Source organism: Symphalangus syndactylus, chromosome 4 (genome assembly GCF_028878055.3).
Source record: "Symphalangus syndactylus isolate Jambi chromosome 4, NHGRI_mSymSyn1-v2.1_pri, whole genome shotgun sequence".
Lineage (NCBI taxonomy): Eukaryota > Metazoa > Chordata > Mammalia > Primates > Hylobatidae > Symphalangus > Symphalangus syndactylus.
Window position 1 is genome coordinate 29,260,948 of NC_072426.2, and position 15,476 is coordinate 29,276,423.

General features: G+C 36.0%; 1 protein-coding gene across 9 annotated transcripts in view; it reads right to left on the bottom strand.

Moving 5' to 3' along the window:
- The window catches only part of PCDH15 (protocadherin related 15), a 1,819,045-nt gene that overhangs the window by 135,436 nt on the left and 1,668,133 nt on the right, over positions 1-15,476 (bottom strand). For all 9 annotated transcript variants that reach the window (XM_055274344.2, XM_055274341.2, XM_055274340.2 and 6 more), the window contains one exon: positions 13,444-13,584. In XM_055274344.2, the coding sequence (XP_055130319.1) occupies positions 13,444-13,584 (141 nt within the window). The remainder of the gene's footprint in view (positions 1-13,443; positions 13,585-15,476) is intronic.

A 15,476-nucleotide genomic window follows, 5' to 3' on the forward strand; every position in this document is an offset into this window, starting at 1 on the left:
TTTACATTTATACCATGTGAGACGAGAGACCCTTGGCATAACAATTCCTTGATTTAAGTACCCATGCTATATGATTTTTTTTCAAAATCTACCTGTCAGTCTTGAACACCTTTGGAAGTCCGTTTCCTTGTTTCCTGCTAGTTTTTAGATCTTATTCATGTCACTCAAGATCAAAAGTATAAAATCATCCTTGATTTCTTCCTCTTTATAACCAGTCAAGTCCTACCAACTTCTCTTTCGCAGTTGTGCTACATTTTCCTCATCTCACTGTCCCAATACTAGTTCTAGTTTGGGCCTGGCCTATTTATCCAATTCTTTTTAGCATTCATTCTATCTCTCTCCAAGCTATTCTACATACTGAGATAACTTTGTCATGTTAATTCCCTGCTTTAAGAAACAAAACAAAACAAAAAACTGCAAGCAGTTAATCTTCCTATCAGTATTTCAAATAGTTGTGAAGAAACAACAACAACAACAATAAATATTCAGATTTCTGTTTTCCATTTCCAGATATCTTAAGTAGGTTTGGAAAAGAGATCACAAAAATATGTATTATTAAACGAGTATCTCAGGTAATTATCACCAGGTAGTTCAAACAGCTGCTTTATGAGAAACACTATTTTATGATTCTTTTACTTATCTACTTCCTTTTTCTCTTCACTAACTTTTGTTTACCACTATGGCAATTCACTGTCTTCTGAAGCCACTTTCAACCAATTGCCAATTAGAAGAATTTTAAATGTATACAACCAAGCTGCACCTCAACCACCTTGGGCACATGTTCTAGGATCTCCTGAGGACTGTGTCAAGGGCCATGGTCACTCATATTTGGCTCAGAATAAATTTCTTCAAATGTTTTGCAGAGTTCGAGTTTTTTATTGACAAAGCTACTCTAATTTCAAATCATGCATGTCTATGTCTCTTGTATATCAGTTAGTCATGTACTTCATGCTACTACTTATTGTTTATACCTATGTCATAGCTTCTCCACCAGGATAGAAACTTCTTTAAAGCGCTAATCTCACCTTGTGGATACGTATCCCCTTACGGCACTTAGAAAAAATGTTTATGCCTTGAAAATATGTGATATATATTTGTTAATTTAACATACTTTTCATTATCTCTGTGGCACAAAAATAATGTTTCAGGGGGCATGTGACAAAAAAACAGAATCATATTAGATGTGCCTCAAAAATAAAGGGAACAGAGTTGTTGAAAGTGAAATAATAACTTAAAAAGTACTAGTCTGTTTGGAAGTTTTGTTTATATGTAAATGCAAGTTGTGTGTGTGTGTGTGTGTGTGTGTGTGTGTGAATGTTAACATTAGTCAAAGAGTAAGAAGAATTACAAGGGGACCTACAAAACCTTTACCAATCCATGTAATGTTGTCAAAGATGATAAGTAATATCTAATTTCAAGACGAAAAGAGCATTGTCCCAGTCACTCTTTACCACTATTACCTTTTACCTTGAAATACACTAAATTCTATTGTTTGCCCATGTATCTATTATTTTATTACCACTTTATATGTTTAACCCATCAAATGTTCTTGAAAATCTGATACAATTCACAATTCACCATGAAGAATTATAAAATTATGCTGCTATTAATTAGTTCGGATCAAAATTAGATACATTTTGGACAAAATCAATCATGAAAATATATGGTTAACTGTAATGTGATCTTTTATATAAACAATAAATATCAAAAGGGTGGAGTAGTACAACAATAGATATTATGACAGCATTTCTTTGACTGAAAGCATTAGAACAGGGCATCAAACATAATTTACTAGACAAATTCTGTATTGTGCAGGAAAAGGAGTATTTACTATTTTTTGAAATATATCTTTCATCTTCATAGTGTTATCTATACTATTCTCTTCTTTGGGATCTATCTCACATTTTTATTTTCTCTGCTATTATCCACACAGCACCTGTGATAAAATCTGTGACAAGATAAAATTGATAATACTACATCTTTTTATTTGAGGAGAACTCACAGGCCAGATGTATTTGTTCTTATATGACAGGGACAATGGATGATTAAGGAAAGTCTCAAAAATGAGATGACCTTTAAACTGACTCTTGTAGAATAATTGAGTTGATCTGAAAAACTATGTAGAAAGGACATTTTAAAAAGAGAGACTTGTGCAAGCAAAGACACCTAGGTGTAGACATTCCTTGAGGTTAAGTGAAAAGAATGAAATGAATATAGAAATTCAGAAAAGCAGTTACATAGGATATGCCCAGCAGAACTTCAGAGACTGGTGAAGTTGAGACAATGGAACCTTTTGAATGTCCACTCCTATGTACATTTTTTCTATATGGTACTTTTCCCCATATTTCTTTTTCTTATGTAAGCATAATGCTGAATTTATTTTTGTCTATTTAATGAGAAGCTTTTTTTCTTCTTTCAATAGTCAACCAGTAAGATCAGCTGCTTGTTAAAGTTGGGAAAATAAATATTTTACTAACAGAAAAAAATGTATTATCCATAAGTGATAAAAATAAATAAAAACCAATCTAATAACTATGCTAAATCTTTAGCAAGTTATTACTTTAAGTGAAGACCTGACCTTGATTATATTACAACAGAATGGGGATAGCCAATGCCTACATCCATACTCAATAATGAAGAATTAATTCTGGTAATTTCCCTGATATCTATGAATGCTAAACTATGTTTTATGCTTATGTTATTCATGTAGTTGCATCTGTTTTCTATTTCTTGAAAGGTTGTTATTTCTGTAACATAAGTGACTTAATAGATTCCAGTTCTTCTGTGCATAGTTTCATTTGCATTTAATAGGGCTTAGTGTGCCTCTATTGAAATAGGAGTTTTTCTAAAGCAAGAGGTTTAGAGTGACTATTGTATCATTCTGGGGCCTCATTATTAATCAGTAATTAATACTCTCTGGAAAGCGTAAGTTTGCAAAAATATTTGGCATTCAATGAATGTTCTCATTTTGAATCCCAATTTAAATTTGGACTAAAAAGGCTTAGAAAAAAATCTAAATTATTTACTATATTAATTATAAGTACATTTCCAAGAATGAAGAAAATTGTATCTTCTCTCTTTAGCTCCAGGCTTATTCTTAGGTATAAGAAAGAGAACTATTTTATGCATTCCTAGAGTCTTAAATATTTTAATTTTGATTGCCCATGGCAGCAATATAAAATGTTTCCCTCATGAAATATATATTTTTTTCTCATATATGCAGAAATGTAATCTTTTTCTATTTTGAAAAGTTTGATTATATATCATTGTCATCAGTTCAGCAAACCAATTTGGGATCAATGGAAGAGCACTGCCTCAATGCATTTAGTTTCAGAAATGTATTAATAATAGTGTATACCATGTTTCAAATCACATTTCCAAGGAAACCTATTGTGCACAATGCAATTTTTTCTTGGACAGGCAATTTTATGCTATGAGTCAACTGGAATACATTTTTGTTTCATTGAAAATATAATTTTTTCAACCATATATTTATATAAGATGCCTAAAATTTCTGAAAGAAAAATGCTGTTAATTATATTATCGTGTTAATTTTCATAAACTCCTCTCCATATTTTAAAGTAATACATTATTAATATAGTTTCTAAAACAGTGGCTTATATTTATAGTATAAATGTAAGGCTATGATCATTCCTGGGATTTTAGGACTAAAAAATAATATGTGACAGGCTACAATATTGTTACCCAAGTTATAACAGGGATGGTTTTTTAAGTCAGTCAATCATAGTTAAAGAGTCATTAGCATTATTTGTCACAGACCCTCTGTTAGAAACCACAAAAGTCAAAAAAATGAAATGTATTACAAGCTTGTATCCTACAGCTAAAACATAAAATGAAATCAGTAGCATTTGTTTTACCACCAGTTTGAAGTTTATCTTGTCTTGTAATTTATTCCTGATTGAAAGTCTAGTTATTGAATCAAAACACAATGACATATTTATAGAAAGCTATGGCTTTCTTTTTTCATGTTTAAAGATAATTATAATTTTACCATAAAGCAAAAATTGCCGCTTCAATTATGGAGTCACATAAATCAATCTGTGCTGTAAACTTGCATGTTACTGCTTTTGCTCTACATAAAAATAAAAGAATGGGAATGACTCTGTGGCAGAAATATTAACATAAGCTTCTATAGATGTTCTGGGTACAGGCTTCTTGAAGCTTCTTTGGGACCAAATAACATTATATCCTAAAAACCCAGGAGAGTTTGAGTTTTTCTGCAAAGAAAGATACTATGGATAGGAAGAACAGATGACTCATAATTTTGAAATCATGTATTAGAAATAGCAATGCATTTGGCTGGGCACCGTGGCCTACGCCTGTAATCCCAGCACTTTGGGAGGCCTAGGCGGGCGGATCACGAAGTCAGGAGATCGAGACCATCCTGGCTAACACGGTGCAACCTCGTCTCTACGACAAATACAAAAAATTAGCCGGGCATGGTGTCAGGCGCCTGTAGTCCCAGCTACTCAGGAGGCTGCTGAGGCAGGAGAATGGCGTGAACCTGGGAGGCGGAGCTGAGACCACGCCACTGTACTCCAGCCTGGGCGACAGAGAGAGATTCCCTCTCAAAAAAAAAAAAAAAAAAAAAGAAATAGCAATGCATTGACATTTGTCTTTCCTTTTGAAACTAGTCCAATAGTCCCATACACAGTTGTTTTCAGATAAACATAGAAATTGGCCTTTCTGCTGTTAAAGCTTAAAACTTTTATTTGTTTTATCTGAGCTCCTTCCTCAGGAAAGGAGGACCTTCAGGCCTCTCAAAAAAAAGTATCAAATAACTGAAACTTACCAGCACTGCCCCAGAGGCCTCCTTGCTCCTCCCCAGTTCTTGTTTTCTTACACTCTTAACGTTTCTTCCCTACTATATAAACCCCAGCGCTTTAGTCAATCAGGGAGATGGATTCAAAACTGAACTCCCATCTCCTCAGCTTCAACACCCGAGAAAGCCTTCTTCCTTGGCAATACTTGTTTTCTCAGTAATTCTTTCTGTGCAGCAAGCAGCAGGACCTAGACTAAACTCCTGGTGTTTCATTAACACTTTGTAAAATGAAGATAATTATTTGATTAAATTAGTGGTCAATATTGGAGTAAAGGAAGAAAATATGGATGCTTAATAGAATGAGACAGGAAGAAGAGATAAAATGTAAGGAGTCTAGAAGGCCAGAAAGTTTGAGTGCAGGAGGAATGAAAAATCAACACCTAATTTCTAACTGAATTGAAGAGAGAGAAAACTCCAAAGCTTTTCAGATTCCCTGCAATTTCAAGTACTGGGAGGAAGCTCCTAAGCACATTTCCATGATAAAAACAGTGTACTGTCTCCATCTGTAGTAATGACTAAACCACTGTTATGAAAAGTCTGCAAATCAGGGGTGGTGAGGTGGGAGTGGGCAGAACTGGAGCTTAGTTTGCAGTCAGCCATCAGGTGGGTTGTATGAGTGGCATGTATGTTACAAATTTGCATACTGTTAGCTTGATATTTAAAATGCTTCACAATCTGGCCTTAATTTTCCAGACTCACTCATGCACTGGACAAATCTTTATTGGGTATATTTATGTGCCATGCATTTTGGGCTACTGGGATACATCAATAAACAAAACAGATACAAACTTCTGTCTTTGCGCAGACTAAATCAATTTTAACAATATCCACTAAATTCTGTTCTACAGTCTCACTGAAATAATATTCTTAATATGAACATATAGAATATAATTATAAAACTCCATTATTTTCTTTCATACTATCTCTTTTATTCTGCTAATATGGGCTAACATTTTTCCTGCTGTTGAATAAAAGCTCAAGAAATTTTATAATTTTTTAAAAAATTGTTAATAGTACTATGGTAAAGGTAACTTTAAAAAGAATTTAAAAAATGATTCTCTAGTTCAATATATTAATCTAATACTTCAAATTTCATTTAAAGGGAAAACTTTTTGTCCTTCCCCAGCTTAGATATGTTAATGGAAGTTCCTCTGCCTTTGGGGAAGAGGCTGTAAGAGATTTCTTTTTACTTTTTTCTTTATTAACTACCACCACCTCCTTCATTCACTAGCAGTTGATTTTTATCACTCAGACTTCTATTACCTGACCTTGGAGATTATGGAGAAAAGGCATGTAAGGTAGGTAGCAAAGTTCCTACTTAAATATTACTGTTGTGAAATGGTTGAATACTCTTTGGGTCAGACCTGAGTTTAAAACAGACATGGTTAATGAGAGCATTTTCAGCACTGGTATGCTTTCCTTCGGCAACTTCAGTTTGCCAGTGTACTTCAGTTAATTCCAGTTTGTCATTTTAATAGGAATTCAGCAGTCTATGTCCAGGTTTTGCCTTTTGCAGTATCATCACTCCTTCAGGTAATCCTACTGAACAGGATTTAAGAAAACTGGCCTTCACATGTGTCCCAAATCTGGTCCTTTGGGTTGGTTTGGGTATAATTATGCATGCAAAGAATAGTCACAGGCTCTTTGCCTGCATACTTATAGAAGCACAGACCTATCTAGATGTAGTTGTAATATAATGTAATACTCCAGTCATTGTAATTGCTTGTTGCTCTTTTTCTGTCTACATTTATCTGATATGTCTCCAACATGGATTTGCTGTGCTAGGCCAACATAAGGGCACAGTGTTTTTTACTGTAGTTGCCAATGTTAAACTTGAGAAGAGAAAGCGTATATTTCCCCAGCCCTCATTTTTTGGGGAAAAGTATACTGTTGAAGTGAATTCAAGTACAACTTTACAACAACCCTCCCCTACAAAGGAATACTCACACAAAGTCACTTGTAAATTTTAATTTGCGTGACCATTTTCAATTCTCCTTGAGAGTAATCGCGTTCAGAGTGGTAAACTCTGTTACTGAAACATGACGGTTTTGGTCTAGATTCTGCTGCTTGCCACACAGGTGGGCAATCACTGAGACAATGAGTATTGCTAGTGAGAGGTGACAGTGTGCCTGCAGTCCTCACAGCCTTCGCTTGCTCTCGGCACCTCCTCTGCCTGGGCTCCCACTTTGGTGGCACTTGAGGAGCCCTTCAGCCCACCACTGCACTGTGGGAGCCCCTTTCTGGGCTGGCCAAGGCGGGAGCTGGCTCCCTCAGCTTGCAGGAAGGTGTGGAGGGAGAGGCGCGAGTGGGAACTGGGGCTGCATGCGGCACTTGTGGGCCGGCTGGAGTTCCGGGTGGGCATGGGCTTGGCGGGCCCTGCACTCGGAGCAGCCGGCTGGCCCTGCCGGCCCTGGGCAATGAGGGGCTTAGCACCCGGACCAGCATCTGCAGAGGGTACACTGGGTCCCCCAGCAGTGCCAGCCCACCGGTGCTGCACTCAATTTCTCACCAGGCCTTAGCTGCCTTTTCGCAGGGCAGGGCTCGGGACCTGCAGCCTGCCATGCCTGAGCCTCCCACCCCCTCCATGGGCTCCTGTGCGGCCCGAGCCTCCCCGACGAGCGCCACCCCTGCTCCACGGCGCCCAGTCCCATCAACCACCCAAGGGCTGAGGAGTGTGAGCACACCGTGCGAGACTGGCAGGCAGCTCCACCTGGAGCCCCAGTGCAGGATCCACTGGGTGAAGCCAGCTGGGCTCCTGAGTCTGGTGGAGATGTGGATAACTTTTATGTCTAGCTCAGGGATTGTAAATACACCAATCAGCACCCTGTGTCTAGCTCAGGGTTTGTGAGTGCACCAATCGACACTCTGTATCTAGCTGCTCTGGTGGGGCCTTGGAGAACCTTTATGTCTAGCTCAAGGATTGTAAATACACCAATTGGCACTCTGTATCTAGCTCAAGGTTTGCAAACACACCAATCAGCACCCTGTGTCTAGCTCAGGGTTTGTGAGTGCACCAGGCGACACTCTGTATCTAGCTGCTCTGGTGGGGCCCTGGAGAACCTTTGTGTCTATACTCTGTATCTAACTGATCTGATGGGGACGTGGAGAACCTTTATGTCTAGCTCAGGGATTATAAACGCACCAATCAGCACCCTGTCAAAACAGACCACTTGGCTCTACCAATCAGCAGGACGTAGGTGGGGCCAGATAAGAGAATAAAAGCAGGCTGCCCGAGCCAGCAGTGGCAACCTGCTCGGGTCCCCTTCCACACTGTGCAAGCTTTGTTCTTTCACTCTTTGCAATAAATCTTGCTACTGCTCACTCTTTGGGTCCGCACTGCCTTTATGAGCTGTAACTCTCACCGCAAAGGTCTGCAGCTTCACTCCTGAGCCAGCGAGACCACGAGCCCATCAGAAGGAAGAAACTCCGAACACATCCGAACATCAGAAGGAACAAATTCCAGATGCGCCACCTTAAGAGCTGTAACACTCACCGCGAGGGTCCGCAGCTTCATTCTTGAAGTCAGTGAGACCAAGAACCCACCAATTCCGGACACACTAGGGAAGAAAGTTTTAATCTAATCGGGTGCTGCAGCTGAGGACATGGGAGAACAGTCTCATGGAGACAGATTCCTCATTGCTTGGTGTTGTCTTCACCATAGTGAGTTCTCACAAGATCTGGTTGTTGAAAATTGTGTGGCACTTTCCCCCACCACTCTCTCTCTCCCTTGCTACTGCTTTTGCCATGTGATGTGCCTACTCTCCCTTTGACTTCCATCACGATTATAAGCTTCCCAAAGTCTCTATAGAACCAGAGCAGACGCCAGCACCATGCTTCCTGAAAAGATTACAGAATCTTGAGCCAATTAAACCTCTTTTCTTTATAAATTACCCAGTCTCAGGTATTTCTTTACAGTAATGTGCTCTAATACAAAGAGATTAGTGATAAAGTGATGAAAAGATATGAGAAGATTCAACACTTGTATACTAGGAATCTCCCAGTGAGACAGAGGAGGGATAGGACTTTGGGTTCAGATCACCTCCACTAGAGCATTACTTCATGCAGTCACACTAGTCACCAGACCTTGCACCACTGTAAGGTGATGGCAACATCATTTCACTCATGCCATCCCCACTGACCACAAGAGTTTGCAAGTTGTAAGTTACCTAGAGAAACCAAGATGAGGGACATTCCACCGTACATGTTACTCAAGGAAGTTGGCCCCCAATATCCACATGCACAGACGGCTAAAAAAATGACTGTGGTGGCAGGCGCCTGTAGTCCCAGCTACTCAGGAGGCTGAGGCAGGAGAATGGTGTGAACCCGGGAGATGGTGCTTGCCGTGAGCCCAGATCACGCCACTGCACTCCAGCCTGGTCAACAGAGAGAGACTCTTGTCTCAAAAAAAAAAAAAAAAAAATCACACAGAGATGTAACATGTTAATGAGACGTTTGACATATGAAGAAGCATGTCATCAAACTGTGCAAGTGCTATAAATTCCCCGTCTCTATGTGCTTTAATGTCACTCCTTTCATGGCTAGTCCTGTTAAAATTACTCTCTTGGCTATCGCCAGGGAGGCAGCAAGAGGACTTTCTCTCTTCTGGGCTGCTTTCCTTGTGCTCCAGCGTAAGTTTCAATCATGCCTGAAGTCTGGGAAATTTTCTTAGCTTTGTGTCAATTTCTGTTGCACAAGAGCATAAGAACCTGTGGCCAGTAACACCAGAATAGATGCCAAATTAATAAAAAATAATAAAAGCTAGAATTAAAAAAATCCCTAAATGAGACTTGACCAGTTATCCTACATATATAGAAAATGACCCAGAAGTGCCAACATGTAGAAATATTTTGACAAAAACACTGAACTCTAAAGAAAAAATAAAGGCAATTATTTGGAAATTCAGAAATAAGACCAGTTTGTCATTACACATTTTTTACAGTAATGCTTCAAAGAATAAGAAAATGGAATGAAAAATTTAATTTAAAAAAGAAAATGAGTCAAGTTATCCAGTCAAATTGGTCTTCAATGTTAAAGCCCTAACATAAGCTTTTCTTAATGCACCAAAACGTAGGAAATAGTGTCTCTATAATCCTGCATCAAGGACTTTACTTGGGAATGGGTTACTGATAACGAAATGACTAAATGTGTTATTAAGAGGGATAAAACAATATCACTTTCAATTAGATGTGTGGGAAAATATAAGAGATGAAGCAGAAGCATTGCTCACAACAGGAAAGATATGAACAGTGCAAAAAAAAAAGTGTACCATGTAATGTAAAACTAAGTATTAGAACAAATGTGGGCAAACTACAGCCCTTTGGTCAAATCCAGACCACAGACAGCCTGTTTTAGTAAAATGAGTTTTATGGGAGCATAGCCAAACCCTTTGGTTTACGTATTATCTCTTCTTGTTTTTAAGCTACAACAGAGTAGAGTAGTTCTGACAGAGACCATATGACCCAGAAAACCAAACATATTTGCCATCTCAGTATTCCCATTTTGAGTATAATAGTCAATCAACTCATTATTTTGAAAAGCAATAACAAAATTAAAGAATCAAAGTTTTTTTTTTCTTGTTTTTCCTATAGTTTCTGGACCTCAGGGTATGGAGACGTTTTTCTTTATAGAGATATTTTGGCTAATGAATACAGAAGTAATAAAAAGAAAAAAAATGGATTTAGAAAATTACTATTGGTGGTTGTTACTATCTGTATCACAAAAAGAGAATCAAAGACATTTAATGTTTAAGGAAGGAGTGAATATCACCTATGATTTATTTGTTTAAAAACAAACCAAAAATAACCTGGATATGATCAAGCCTCCAGATCTAACTACTTATTTCCTGGAAATAAAGGAAGCAGAAAGAATATGAAATGACCGCTTGGAGAGACAGTCATCAATCCAGGCTTCAGAAATGTGGTTTCTTGCACAAATAAATATCAAGGTGAATAAAAGAGGGTAGTGGTGAAGCCTACAGATTAAAAGAGACTTAACGGACCTATCAACCAATGGCAATGTATAGACTTTATTTGGCTTCCGATGTAAATAAATGTTTAATATGAACTGGATATGTTTAATATGAACTATGTTTAATACCAACTGGATATATGTTGATATCAAATAATTCGTTACTTTTGGCAGGAGTAATCATGATATTTTAATTAAGTTTTAAGAGTCCTTAAGATATACATATCAAAATATTTACAGATTGAATGTTATGACTCTGACCTGCTTCTGAATAATGCAATAGTGGGTAGTTGAGAGCACAGATGAAAGACTATTTCCCAGGGCGTGACTATGTTGAGTTAGGTAGTTGATACACGGAGGTTCACCGTAATATTCTCTGTAATTTTTGTATGTTGGAAATGTTCCAACTAAAAGGTTAAAATATTTAAATATTCCTAGTGTTAAACTTATGAAATGAGCTCTAAAATTTTACATTTTAATTAATTTCCATTTAAATATTAAATCTAATCACATCACGGTTGCACAATTTACTTTGAAAATAATTTCATTAACAAATTTTTGGTAGTCACAATAAAATACTTCTTTAATGAATTAAACTTATTTTTATTATCTTTATTCAAATGATATGTGGTAGGACAACTAATTCTGCTGCAGAGATGAACATTTAGCTAACTAATTAATTAACCTCAACTTACATAATGGTTGTATTTGCATAGCTAATGGGCTGGGGATTGACTGTAGGCCATTAACAGTTATTAATTAATGAGACTGAATTAGAAATATATGGGTTTTTATTTCAAACATAGGGCAAAGGTCAGTCATAAAAGGTTAATAAAAATATTCAAAGAATCAAGCAGTAAATATTTTAGCTTTTAGACTTCATGCATTTCTGACAGGATAATATATGAATTGGTTTCACCTCTATGTGCATACTGGGGCACATGGAAGTATACACATGTGCATTAAACTTTTATTATCCTCAGATTTACATGTAAATTAAAGTAATGGGAGCTAGTTGTATTCACATATAAGAACTTAATGCACCTCTATTCATAAAAATCACAGGTATTACTTGAGAAATGTCAAGTTCTACAACCTAAAATTTTTCTTTCTTAAACTGTTCATTTGTTTCAAGGAAAGAGTGCAGGTACATTTTTCAATTAATTTTCCCCATTTTTGCATTTGCAATAAAATAGGTTACATTATATAATTTAGAGTTACTCCAACCTTTCCACTCCTCATTTATCCAATTCAGTTTACAATTGGAAGCATCCTCTATATTTTTAAAAACATAATTGCCTGTAGTTCAAAGATTTTAGAAACTCAAAGAACTCATTTGCTATTTTTAAATAATTTAATTATGTGAGTGATGCATAATTACTGAGGACAATTCAATTCCTTTAATTTCAAAGACACTTGTATAATCTGATTTTTCAAATAATTTGGTTGTATCTCTACAAGCAACTGAGCAGCTCTCTACACTAAATCAGTAAATGAGGTTCTCGATAAATGAAAAGGAGTGATTTCTTTTTATGATCAATTGCCAAACTGATACAGAAAATTCTATCCTGCATCTTCTGCCTGTTGCTCCTGTCTTGCTTTCTTTTCTCTCACACTGCCTGGCTTCTTGCTTTATGCCTCTCCCCTCTTCTTTTTCCCTCTTCTCCCTTCTAAGAACGCTTGCTTGATGAAATGCCTTGAAATGATGTCTAAGGATAGTCCCTGGGTGAATGTTTCAGATCCTGTTTCTCACTTCACACTCTGTCTGGGCCTCTGTTCTATTAATAGTTAACATAAACCGGATTATCTTGAGTCTTCTAGATTTTAAAAGGGTTGCTTTGATTACAAAAGGATGATTGCTTAAATGCAAAAGAGTATTACCTCAATAGATGGGAAAAGAATAGCATTTATTGCATTATTGATAACATCTTTGAATCTGTGTCAGTTCCCTTCACAAAATGGCTTTTATATGCTTCTTTGTGTGGTTAAACTATATGCCACAGAAATGTTGAAGTTTGGAGTCACAGAACGTGGGCTTAAATCTGTGACACTTTGTTTACCGTCATTTAAAAAAATAATCTTTTTAATTATTAATAAAATCTTGCCTTTGTAAAATGGGGTAGTAATTCTCATTTCATAGATTAAAAATGTAGGTTAAAAAGTGTAAATTAATAAATAAAAAATGCTACATATGAATTACAATAAATGTTAGTCACTAATTTTAAGATGATTTTTTCTTTTCTCTAAGAAAATATGGAAATACAAGAAGCCACACAATTCAGGCAATTTCTAGTAGTCACTCATTAAAAATATCTATTTCCCAAGGTTTATCCAGAGCTTCACAGTGGGACTAGGTTTTATTATTTAACATACACAGACAATGGTGGTATTTTAACAATATCGTATACACAATTTGAAAACAGTGTTATCTTTTCTTGACATTTCAGGAGTATGAAATCACTCCCTGCGTTGTCATATATTAGCTGTTTAAACGAATAGGCAATCATCTCAGAGTATTAATGATCTTTCTATGTTGTCCACTGAGAAAGATATTTTAGACATAGGTATTTCATTAAAAAAATTAGCAGAAACACCAGACAATTCTTGTAAAAGCTTTAAGTAGTGTAACTTACTTTTTGAAGGAACTCGGAGATTGGCAAGGACCACTTCCAGGGAATCAGCTTGGACTCGAAGTACATAGCTTGTCCTGGTCTCATAATCCAGAGGTCCATTCACATAGATAATACCTGTGATGTTATTAATTCCAAATGTATCTAGAAATTAAAATACAATTACCTGGTCATTGTCTTTACACTATAAGGAAAGAAATTCTCTTTAAAATGCACTGTGATTTCAAAAACACTAAAAATGCCTATTTATAACTAGAGTGATGCATGAAAGTGACAAAATGCTGGCTTTTGGAAACTGTTCCAGCTCTTTAAATGATCAACATCAGTACTTCGCTAAAGTCTGCCTTGAAATTGTACGTTTTTTTGTTTTTGTTGTTTTGAGATAATCCTGGAAAACAATGTTCTATGGTCAATTACAATTGGGAAACACTGAATAATATATTCTTTACCTTAGATTCAGATGGTCTTCTATCACACTAAAGGCTTTCAGAAGTTCTGTTTTAAAGAAAACCATCTAATTTTGTTTAACCAAAATTTTCTGAACTTACTGGATTATTATACTCTTTGTAATTTATGAATATTATTATTTCGTAGATTAGTGTTTTGCTAAGAACACTTGAGAGAAAATTAAAAGACGGATAATTTAATGTTGCCCTGTGTCTGTTTTTTCAAATAAATTTGAATGAAAATCAGGGCACTTCGGTAAACTTTATAATATCTCCCCCTCTTACGCTCTCCATATTCTCTCCTTACTTTATTTTTTCATATAATTAATAATCCCTTATAATACTATTTATTTGTTTAATAATTTTTATTATTAACCTCCTCTTACTGGACTATTAACTTCCATGAGGGCAGGGATCTATTTTGTACATTGTTCTATCTGTAGTGGCTAGAAGAGTAGTTAATACATAATAGATGCTCAGTACATATTTGTTGAATGAATAAATGAATAAATAAATGTAAAACAGTCACTGTGGGGGAGAGAGGTTAATAAACATAGCCACTCTGTTGTCTTCAAAGAAAAGAACAAATAGAATCAAAAGAGAAAGTTTTGGAACAGAACAGGTTGAGAAATCATAGCTTTAGTCAGATGTTCGAAGTCCAAGGAAAGAGGAAATTTAGTTATTTTTAGGGAGGACACATAGTAGCACAGTAATAATGTAGAAAGAAAGGCAATAAAAGTAAGATATTGACCACTTGCTACACTGCACGGGCATCAATACCTAGCAATAGTTTGTCATTAAAAAGCTTAAAAGGGCCTTTATAATTTCCTTGCAAACTCTTTGAAGAATTTACATTCACTCATTTCTTAAATATTTACTATTGATTAACTTATTACATGTATATTAACTATTTCCTGACTACCTACAATATACTAGGCTATCTAACATACCAAAAGGGAAAACAGAGGAGAACTTACGGAGAATAGATAAAACAAAAATTAATGTGAAAGACTGAGCTATGACCTTATTCCCAGAGGCCTGCAAATTCCTATGATTCTTAAATTACAAAAAATGATCTTTTTATTTATAATCATTAATAGTATGTCTAATTTGACTATTTTGGGAATCATATAACATGCATGGCTTTTAACATGGATGTGACTCTTTTTAAAATTCACACTTATTTACAATCTTGAAATTCCTTCAGGATTAGTTAAGGTATGACCAACATGGAGTAAGGGTCATGGATGGTTCAGACAGTGGGGCGGACAAAGCTACTGTAGGCAATGATCATGCCCAAAAGCTGAAGATTTCATGATGCATTAATTTTGAGGAAATGTCATTAAAATATTACAAAATGAGGAAAAGGGCAAGGTTTCATTAATTAGATGCTTAATATTTCTTAAGGGAAAAAATCAGTTTAGCTAACATAACAGGATTTTTAATCAAGTTCAGGATACATGGTTACCAATTACATTTAAGATGGGCACAATTTTATTAGAAAACAGTAAGATAGATAATAATTTCAATTCAATCTGAAATTAGTCCAAATCTAAGTTTACTGGTTGACGGTGAGAACACAAACTAAAA